At 39.7% G+C, this 11,507-nt stretch overlaps 1 protein-coding gene across 2 annotated transcripts in view; it reads right to left on the bottom strand.

The window, feature by feature from the left end:
• Window positions 1-912: 912 nt before the first annotated feature.
• LOC111863117 overlaps window positions 913-11,507 on the bottom strand; it is a 29,966-nt gene continuing 19,371 nt past the window's right edge. For both annotated transcript variants that reach the window (XM_033750929.1, XM_033750928.1), the window contains 4 exons: window positions 9,842-9,951; window positions 4,839-5,010; window positions 4,490-4,605; window positions 913-1,143 (listed from right to left, as the gene is read on the bottom strand). In XM_033750929.1, coding sequence (XP_033606820.1) covers window positions 928-1,143; window positions 4,490-4,605; window positions 4,839-5,010; window positions 9,842-9,951 — 614 coding nt within the window. In that variant the 3' untranslated portion in view covers window positions 913-927. The remainder of the gene's footprint in view (window positions 1,144-4,489; window positions 4,606-4,838; window positions 5,011-9,841; window positions 9,952-11,507) is intronic.

The following is an 11,507-nucleotide window of genomic DNA, read 5'->3' as shown; positions in this document are numbered from 1 at the left end:
CAGCAACTGGAAAAGGACTACTGAGATAAGGCTTTTTATTTGGAATGTACTTTCCCTAATCAGACCATGCTCCCTTAGGATGCTTACAGATGTCCTCTCTGACTACAGAGCAGATATTACTGCTATTCAAGAATTATGGTGGGTGGAAGTGGAGTGATCATGATTTATATTACAGCTGCCATGATGGTAAACATATATTTGGGAAAGGATTTGTTGCAAACAAGAGAATGAATGATATGGTAACAGGCTTTGAACCTCTAGGTATGAGAATGTATTATTTGAATCAGAAAAGCAGATTCTTTAATATCCGCATAATTAATGCACATGCACCAACTGAGGATAAAGAGGAGGAAGGGAACGAGGCATTTTATGAGAAGCTGGAAAGCGCATATGATAAGCGCCCAGCCAATGTATTAGGATTACAGTGGGTGACATGAATGCAAAAACTGGCAAAGAAAATATCTTGAGAAATCATGCTGGGATGCATATTTTGATTGAAAACACAAGTAAGAATGGGAGCAGACTTGTCAACTTTGCAGTTTCCAAGAATATGTTAATTGGAAGCAGTAAACTGAATCATAAAATCATTCATAAAACCACTTGCAAGTCACCGGATGGCAAAACTGATAAACAAATAGATGATTTACTTACAGATAAAAGACATTTACCAAACTGGATGGATGTTACATCACAAAGAGGCGCTAATATTGAATCAGATTTACATAAATCCAAGGAATAAAAAAAATCTAATGACAGAGGAAAGAATTATATGCTCAGAGTGAATTCTTTAAGAGAAATATGTTGTCTTGTCATGGGGGCTACTACCCAACTTTGGGTGGATAGTTCTGACAAAGCACTGGAAATGTTAAGCAGGAACCTGTCTGAAATGGAAGCACAAGGACGATTTAGTAATAACTGTACTTCTTATTAAGTACATTCACTTACTCTGTTTTCATTCCACTGACTTTCTGGAATGGCATTTAATAGCACTCCAATGCAACGTGAGTAACAGGACTGCAGCACAGGTGATCTGAATCCTTCATCAAGAGCTGATAGTACCAGAACTTGCATGAGCTTGTTAAACTTGTCTTCTGGACCGTTTTTAGAAAGTGATGGAGCTACAGAATGAATAAATTCCAAAACCTGAAAAGCAAAATCCTATTACACTACTCCAAGTTTTTCGTTTCCTAGTTTAACGATTTCGCAGTTGTTACACTGCATAGCAATGGTATTTCAACTGTAAATTATGAATTGGGAAGGACATGGGAAAGGCCAGAGACTAATCAATCATGTATAACATTCAACATTAAGGTATGCCAAAACTTGAGATAACTACAAAGAAGTTAATTCTTATACAACGACTGTGGCAACTGTTCCAATTCAAAATTTAAAATTCAATAAAAATTGCCAGACATTTTCTGCACATACAATATAACGTGTTTTGAGGCAACTGCAAGAGTCGGTAAGCAAATAAAACCAAGCCAGGTAACTACAAAAGAGGATTTTAGTATGAAAGCAAGAAAATGGGGTCCAATAAACCTGTCCTTCATTAAGGCACACACTGAATGTTCATTTTAGAGCTATCCTAGCGAACTCTTGGAAGCTGTAACAGTTTTCTGAGCCCCATCAGAAAACAAGACACTTAGAAGAAAGCCAAGATTCAGATTGTTCTAATGCAGAATGTGCATAGTGCAGTTCTGTAGATATGGCTTCCCATCTGGCTTCAACTCAAGGACAATGTGTACTTTGTATGTAAACAGGTGCATCATCATATGTGGTACCTGTAGTTCCTTGGACATGTAATGGACAGGTTTATTCAGGTGTAACACCACACAACAGAAGTCACATCAGAAAATCTGAACTCATGTAATGAAATTTTCTTTCTCTTTTTATTGTCAAAACTGTACTCTTCTAGCTGGTGATGCATGTGTGGTGATGGAGTGAAATGGGGGAGGACTAACAGGGACACACAGTGTTGCCATCATCATTTAGAACAAGCTAAATAATTAATGAAAAAATTATGGAAATCAAAATTTTATTAAAAAATGAGACTTAAGAATTTATATGAGGTGCTATCAGAAAGTTCTCGGACTGTTATTGTTGTAATTGTCTCAGTGAAGAGAGAGGAGCCTAAGGTCACACTTCTGCAAACCTATTGCATCAGTCTGCCACATGACATAGCACTATAAACATGCACTGTTTTTACACGAATGCTTTTACTTCATACTTTGTTTTGTCTGCCATGGATGGCAAATTTGAGCAATGTGTCTGCCTCAAGTTCTGTGTGAAGCACAGTAAATCCGCTACCAAAACTCTTGAAATGCTTCTTGAGGCTTTTGGAGAACATTCTTTAAGCCAGAGAGTGGTTTTTGAATGGCATTCATGTTACAAGGCCGGTTGACTGTCAGTTGAAGGTGGCAAATGTTCAAAGTGACCAAGCATCAGCAAAATGACAGAAAATGTTGACAAAATGTGATAACTCATCCATGAAGACCATCGACAAACAAACCATGAACTAGCAGACACCATTGGGATCAGATACAGAGTTTGCCAGGAGATCTTAACAGAAAATCTGAACATGAGCCACACTGCCACAAAGTTTGTTACCCGATTCTTGACAAATGATCAAAAGCAGTAGTGCGTAAACGTGTGTCTTCAGCTACAAGAGAAGGGGAACGAGGACCCAACTTTTACTTGTATTTCTAAGATCGTAACAGGTGACAAAAGTTGATTTATGGTTATGATCCAGAAACAAACGAACAATTTTCGCAGTGTAAGAGCCCATAATCACCAAGAGCATGAAAGGCAAGGCAGGTCTTTGAGTTCAACAAAGAGCATGCTTATTGTTTTTTTTGACGTGCAGGTGACTCGTCACCATGAATTTGTTCCTCCTAACACTATTGTCAACTTTGACTTTTACTGTGATGAAATGTATGATGAAAAAGACCAGAACTTTGGTGCAACCACAACTGGTGCCTTCATCATGATAATGTCCCTGACCACACGTCTCTGAAAATCACAGGTTTTTTCCCCTATCATTCCCCATCCTCCCTCCTACATTTATCCCCCTTTGATTTTGCTTTGTTTTCCAAATTGAAAATGAAACTAAAGGAACGACATTTTGAAACAGTGTCTGATATCCAAATGGAATCGTGTTACTCGACAGCATTAAGGAAAATTACTTCCATAGTGCTTTTGAAGTGTGGCAAAACAATGGGATCGCTGTATACATTCCCAAGAACACTATTTTGAAGGGGATAGCAGCCAAAAATTGAGTAAGTTATGCTAGCATTTCTTTTTTGACTTAGTCTGGGAACTTTCTGATTGCACCTCATATATAAAAATAATGATACCAACAATAAATTTAACTCTTTTTGAAGACTTTTCTGGATATCTCTGAAGTTATGTAGGCTGTATTGAAAGTCATCTGGATGTGCATTCTATATTAAAGCAAAAGTACATGTACAGAAACAGATACTGTCTTGAGTTATCGGAGATGTTTTGTGACTATTCAACAGAATCTCCAGAATGATCTAGGAATTTCTGCCAGCATTGTAAGAGCTTGAATATGCCACTGCAGTAGAGGTCTGTTTCACTATTTTGCAACCATGCACACACAGTCTGCTGGACTGCCTCATTTTTTTCATGGTGCTGGCTTCCAACGTGATCTTTTAAGTGCTTGAAAAGGTGTCAGTCTGAAGTGGCCAAGTCCAGACTGAAGGGAGGATGGGGAAGCACCTCCCAGTCAAACTCTTCAGTCTCCTCCAACATCAGATGTGTAGGTAGTGTGACAGTGTGCATTCTTGTGTTGAAGAATGATGTGTTCTTTCATTGTGCGCATGCAACAAAGTGTATGTCGCAGTTGCTGGAGCATCTTGATGTAGTGAGTTACATTGACAGCTTCTCTTCTGGGCAGGAAATCAAGTAGTATGCTCCTCTCGGTATGAAAGAAAAATCTTCCTTATGTTTTCAGCAGTTTATACATGGTTCTGGCATCCTTCTTTGGGGTCAAAATGGTGGAACCAGCTTCCATTACCAGTCACAAAGTAAAGTAGGAAGTCAGCGCCCAGCTGCATGTCACTGAAGCAATTGCAATGTCACATGTACCCTTTTGTGCTCATTCATCAGGTCAGGGAACCCAACAATAAAATTTTCTGGTATAGCATAGCCTTTATCATCTCCTGCATGGCACTGCATCCATTGCCATGCTGTGCTACAATTTTTCTAACCATTATTCTTCAGTCCTCTGTAACGAGCACATCAACTTTCTCCTCGCTGCATACTGTGGTGGCAGCTTCTTGGTCAAGCTCTGTGATGCAGACTGGCAATGTACCTGTTGTCATCTTTGAAAGTGTTTCACCCAGTGTTCATAACTGTTGGCTAAGAACAATATTTCATATACACTGTGTGGGTATGTTTATGAGATACCTCTACACCAAATTTTATGTGCCTAATGCAAATGGTTAAACCATTTCATGTTACTACATACCTTTTCAACATTGTTGTCTGGGACTCTTAGATTTGATACCAGCTTTTTTGTTAACTTCAAAGGAAAATTTCCATTCTTTCCTATACTATATACATCCAGGAATTCTGAACTTATTCCTAAAACAGACAAATGCATTTTTTATGGTTTTGAAATGCAGTAATTTAACTTTAAATGAAGCTTTAATACAGGGAATTTCTTAATTAAATTAATAACTATCAAATGTTAGCATATTATCTATCATACATTCAGTTAGTTTACTGATGAGTGAGCAAGTGAGTACTGAATTAATGCTTTACGACAGAAAGATGATTTCTCATAAATGTTTTCTTGGATTGTAGTTTCCACTCACCCCAATTTATGAAGATGATTAAGATGATGTCAAAACTGGGGTACCAGTCCCCCTTAATGCAGTACAAGGTTACTGCACAGGCATGAACAGTTCTCTCATCTCTATGCACTGACATTAACAAAAACAAGAACTGACACAATGGATGAAGAACTTCATCTGACAGGGATGGAAGCTGAAATGAAATTGAAGGTCATTTGTGTTCAGATGGATGCTTTGCAAGTAAGAAGACTGAAAAAAACTCAAAACTTTGATGTGCTTAACACAAAAAACATCATCACACTCAACTTTATAAAACATCTACTGCCCTTGAAAATATTCTCTTTATGTCTCAATGTAACTATCCCATCTTACGTAGGTTGTACCGAAAGTCATGAGCAACTTTTTTTTTTGCATGCAACCTGGGAACAGCAGATGAAAGAGAGTATGGTGGTAGGTGGAACCAGCTGTTGTATTAACCTTGAGTGTCTTGTGATGTCAATAGCTTGCATCACGTGACCAGTATCACTCCTAACAAAATGGCCAACGATATCTTGTTTCGCCAGCATGCTGTCATTGAATTTCTTGTGAAAGAGGAAATCCCTGCTGCAGAAATTCACCAGAGACTTCAGCGTGCTTATGGAAGTGTGTGCATGGGTGGGAGCAGTGTTCGAACATGGGTGAAACATTTTAAAGATGGGAACACCAGCATCGAAGATGAGCCTCAGAGCAGTAGTCCTCGAACAGCCTCAACTGAATGCAACAAGGAAAGAGTGGATGAGATCATTCAAGATGACAGGCATGTGACTGTGGACACAATAGCCTGAAAACTTTGAATAGGGCTATAGGAAAGTTTGTGCTCGTTGGGTCCCGCGGTTATTGACTGAAGACCACAAAGGTCAGTGAAAAGCCATCACCTCAGAACTGCTGCAGAGATATCAACACAAAGGCGATGATTTTTTGCTCTGTACTGTGACAGGTGATGAAAGCTGGTTTCACCACTTCGAGCCTGAAATGAAACAGCAGCGCATGGAATGGCACCATTTGCATTCTCCATCAAAAAAGAAGGCCAAGACAGTGCCATCAGCTGCAAAGGTGATAGGCAGTCTTCTGTGATGCAGAGGGGTTTATTCTGGCCGAATTCCTGGAACCTGTGATAGGCAGTCTTCTGTGATGCAGAGGGGTTTATACTGGCCGAATTCCTGAAACCTGGGCAAACCACCAATGCTGCTCGCTATGTCCAGACGCTGCACAAGCTCCGTCGTGCATTGTGCGATAAACGTCTGGGAGGAAACATCACCATCCTGCATGACAATGCTCGCCCCCATGCCGCTGGCCTCACATTGGAAGCAATTGGAAAGATGGAGTGGGAAGTTCTTCCACACCCCTCCTATAGCCCTGATCTGGCACCCTCTGACTACATCTTTTCAGATTTGTGAAGGATCAGCTGCGTGGACAACGTTTTGAGACAAGGGAGGCAATTCAGAAAGCAGTGCGTCAGCGTCTTTGGATGGCTGGAATGGAATTTTACAGAAGGGGAATTTTCAAACTCCCAGAACGCAGGGAGAAATGTGTACAAAGAAGTGGCGATTATGTGGAAAAATAAAGAAAGGTCTGTAGATTGAGGTGGTGTATTTGGTTTGTCAATAATAAAGCATGTTACTTTACAAAAAATTCTTGCTCATTACTTTCAGTATGACCCTTGTATTTGTAATCACAAAAACATGCAAAATACCTTTGATAATCTACTGACCATTAAGAGTATCTTCTGGGATATAACACTGTGTGATTCACTGAAAGTCAACTGACGTTTCGGAGGAATATGCTGCCACCTCTTCAGTGTCATAGAATAACCCAGCAAGAAACCAGCATGAGGTAGGTAGCAAGCAGAGCTTGGTTTGCTCATTGACCCTGGAGATGGAGGTGAAACATTCCTCCAAAAAGCTGCTTGACTTTAAATGGACTACATGATGTTATCTCCCAGAAGACATAAAAACCTTCATAACTACAACTGAGAGCCTCAAATCCTAGATAATGAACATACACATTAAAGTGTAGCCCATATTGGAATGTGCAGAGGGGAACTTCAGAAAACGGTTGCATCAGTGCACAGAGAATGGTGGCCACCACCTTCAAGATATTTTGTTTAAACCTACATGATTTAAAACTTTAAAGTATGTTCTTTCATTAGCTAAACATAATTTTTGTCTATCAGCAATAATTTTTCTTTTATTCGCCTTAAAAAAAGGAAGTTTCTGCGCCCCACCCTATACAAAGAAGAGTGGCTAAATTTGCAAATCATACAAATGAATTGGGTTGGAAAACTTTGGCACAGCGTAGAATGATAGCCAGATTGGGCATCATTTACAAGGCATCCACCAGGAGACTGGCTTGGAAAGCGATAGCCTGCTTAAACTATGCTACCTGAGTAGGGATGATCATAGTTGGAAAGTTAGGAGCAGGAAACAAAGAACAGATGTTGGCAAATATTCCTTTGTAAACAGGACCATAAAAGATTGGAACCGTTTACCTGCAGGCAAACTAGCGTCTTTTCCCTGTAAATTAAACATGTTTAGAAAGAGGATCAGAGAAACAGTTACAAGCAAAGAGGTTTTAAGTGGGGACTGAATGAAAATAAATGAAGTGAGCTGAGTTATAGTGAAGATGAGGATAAAGTATCACATGCCCTTGTGTCACTTTATAAATATTGAGGATACTCTAATAGTATTGCAATTACTGAGGACATTCAAATGCACTGGGATTATTATGTGTGTGTCCAGGTAAGGTGTGTACTCCTTGCTAATGTACACATTTTGATGTGCATTGTGTGTACTTTGTTTTGTATCCTTCCCTTTTTGTATAGTCTAACTCCCTTGTCTGTGTCAGCGTAAGGTCTACTTCCACCAGGTGTACACCCAATTGCAGTAAATAATAATAGTACATTTTCATAAGAGACTCACTCATTTTCTTATCAGAGAGGAACTTACATAAGGACTATAACTGAAAGCGTTCAGTCAGAACAAAGAATCTCTGGTCATGAGCCTCAAGGAGCTTGGCACCAAGATAAACTGATTGGTGGTAAACTACCAGTTGTAAAGTAACTCTGACTCTGACTCTGGGAGCAGCCACAAAGCAATGACAGTGAAGACTATAAGAGGCTGAGGCTCAGTGTGTGCTGCCATGATTTGTAAATTGTGTATCAGTGAGGCTGTTAGAATTAATTGTATTTATTAATTGTATTGTATTGAATAAACCAAATTACCAACCCAAGCCTCATGTCTAGTCAGTAACATGTAACATTATTTGGGAAGGATGGTACTGTCCCAGCAATTCATTATGGTGGGTGAAGAAAACCACATAAAATTTCAACTATGACATTTGGTATCAAAGTCAATAATTATACCTAGGACATCTGGAATACAAAATACAAAGCAGGAGTGGCAACTACTAAGCCATGACAATTCAGGAATCTTGGAAGTAATTTTGCATACATATTTTGGGTAAATGAAATGAAGAAACATGCCACTTAACTATGTCACTATCCTGAAGGGACTGCAGTGTGTCATCAAAAGTCTCAGCCAGGATATATAAGGGTTGGATAAAAAGTAGTGGCAACACTGCTGTAACATGAAAGATGTGCTTCAGGTGGCATTAGCGCCACCTGTAGTTGATAGCAGAAGTTCAGTTGAAGTAGTTCAGTGAGTGGCTCTGTTTGTGTTTCATTGAGTTGCATTGTGCATCGCCTTGAAGTGCAGGAGCCCAGTTCAAGCATCCTAACAACATGTTTACAAAATATGAACAATGCTCCTGGATAACAACTGAAGTTGCACGAGGTCGTAGTGCACAAAACTGTTATCAGGGACTATGAGAAGCATGTGGTGATGCTGCTTTGCCATATTGCACAGTGGAATGACGGATGAAATTGTTCCGTGAAGGGAGGGATGCCATTCAGGACAGCCGTCATTCAGGATGACCCCATGTTGACAACCACACAATTCAGCTTCTTGCTTCTTTGCTGGATGTCGATCGTCAATGGGCTGCGTGGGAGTTAGCAGCTAAGGCAGGCGTATGTCACAAAACTGTGCTCCAAATTCTGCATGATATTCTTGGATACCGCAAAATTGCAGCATGTTGGGTACCCCATACAATGTTCGAGGTGCAACAATGGCAATGTGATGCAATTGCACAGGACTTGTTGGACTGGTACCAGAGGGGAGGTGACGACTTCCTTGGAAGGATCGTCACTCTGGACGAAACTGGGCTCACTCATACGAACCGCAGTTGAAGTGACAATCAAATGAATGGAAGCATCCTGGCTCTCCTCGTCCAAAGAAAGTGTGCCCTACACAGAGTAATGTGAAGGCGATGTTCATTGTGGCATATGACATCGATGGAGTGATACTGCATCACACTGTACTTCAAAGACAGACAGTAAACACTGCCTACTATTGCAATTTCTTGCATAATCACATTCGTCCAGCACTCAGGAGAAAGCGACGACACTTGCTGGCAACGAACCCCATCATCCTTCATGACAATGCAAGGGCTCATACTGCTGACGCTGTCAAGGATCTCCTTTGCCGCTGGTGATGGGAGATACTGCAACATCTGCCATACTCACCTGATATGAGTCCATGCGATTATGATCTCTTTGCCATAATGAAAGAACCACTGCCAAGGGACACATTACAACACAAGATAGGAAATTATTCATGCTGTAGGGCGGTCACTGATGGACACCAACAGAAGTGGATGCACTGTTGGTGTATGACGCCTTCCACAAATTTTGCAGAAGGTGGTACACATGGGAGGCAATTATATTGAAGGAATGTAAATGTGTTTACCTCAGGTAATAAAGTCATTTCTGAACTATAGAGGTGTTGCCACTACTTTTTATCTGACCCATGTATATTCTCTAACCTGATATTCAAACCAGGGTCCTCCACAGCATGAAGCAGGAATGCTAAACCACTACCCTACAAACACTTCACCACAGAAGATAGGACAGTGACATCTGCATGCCATACCTTCAATTCATATCTGCAGATGCATTCATGGAGTTCAGGACCACTCATCTGATGCAGAGTCTGTGTGAAAGGTCCATGGGGGAGCTGAAAGTCTTTAATGTTCAAGGAATCTGAAAGGAAATATGGTTCCAGTATACACTCCCAGTATTCCATTTGCACCATTTGAGTACCTCTCAGTATTTTCCTACTTTATACAGAAAGATAGTATATAGTATTATTATGTCCTGTGTCCATGACCCCTCCTTCTAACACTTTCCTAATGATATTTTATCCACATGACAGATTTTCATAAAATGTGGTATGTACATTATGACCTTATAGGCCATCCCATTTTTGTTCTCTTTTAACATCCCATCATCAACAGCACCACTATATTTACCGTGCAAATATCTGAGGTGGGAGTGACATCTGGTATTTCAACAGACCACTAATGACTATGTAACTTCTAGTAGGATACTTTTCTGTAGAACATCAACATGGTGCAACAACTATATTTAGCCTTCAGTTTGATGGCAGTTGTTAATGAAGCAGGGATGTGAAATTCTGTATGCAGACAGATCACAAATGTCCCTGCAAATTTTGTATGATCCATTTTTAAACTTTTCAAATTATAATCGTGATAATGTTAAACTCTGATGTTATAGTTACTAAATTTAAAACAGTGAAAATCTGTACTATTTGAAAACAGACACAGACCAGTAAATTGTGTACTTTTTAGTTTATATTTTCTGGTAGTCTGACAATATAAGTGGAAGCATTTTTGGAAAGCAAGCATCATAAATTCTTCTCACACCTTTGTTTTCATTTATTTTATATTCCTTCAAACAATTTCTCAACACATATGCATGCGCACACAGACACACACACACACACAAAACTTCTGGAGGACAATGTTTTATTTGTTTCATCTTTATCTTTATGTTCATGGAGTTCACTGCATGTTGCAAGATGCAGCACCCTAGTGAGGACAGTAAATATTAACCCATGCTGAGCCATTGCTGCTTGCACATTGCAAAATTATAATCATGACATAAATCTGTTACTGACTGGATTAGCTCTGTGTTAAGACTGTCTATGCTTCCTCTCCCCTTTACTATTTTAGATCACTAAGAGGTGTGACTGACTCTTAGACTTTTTAACAATAATCTTTAAACTAGGGAGGTTATACTAGTGTTTAACTGAGACAGAAACATGCTGTTTGAAATACAGAGGCAGTAATTTACCATGCAATCACAGAGGTAATAATGCAGCATTCTTTCCTTAGGTGTGGCACTGCCTCTCGTATTAATCTAGATTCCATAATACTTCAGAATTAATTACTGTAAAAAGGTGACACAAATTTACCAAATGTTATCAGAACTACTGACCTCCTCCTGCCTTCAGGCATGGCCTGAAATACATTTACAAGTTCTCTGACATTCTTTGAAGTTCATTCTCAGGAACTGAAGCAATTATACATGTTATATCACTTGCAAAGCTTTGGCAGTGCAAGAGTTATCTTGCTGGAAACAACCCATGTTGTCTTCCTTCAGTTATCAACTGTATATGAGGAGACTTAATATACAAAGGGCACTCCGTATATAATGCCTCCTATTTTCTTGTGTTAACCTGTAATGTGTGAGCTGGATGTTGGTGGTATTGTAGTAAAGGTTGAACCTTCCCGCCA

This window comes from Cryptotermes secundus, unplaced genomic scaffold (assembly GCF_002891405.2).
Source record: "Cryptotermes secundus unplaced genomic scaffold, Csec_1.0 scaffold3678, whole genome shotgun sequence".
NCBI lineage: Eukaryota > Metazoa > Arthropoda > Insecta > Blattodea > Kalotermitidae > Cryptotermes > Cryptotermes secundus.
This window is presented reverse-complemented; position numbering and strand designations above follow the sequence as displayed.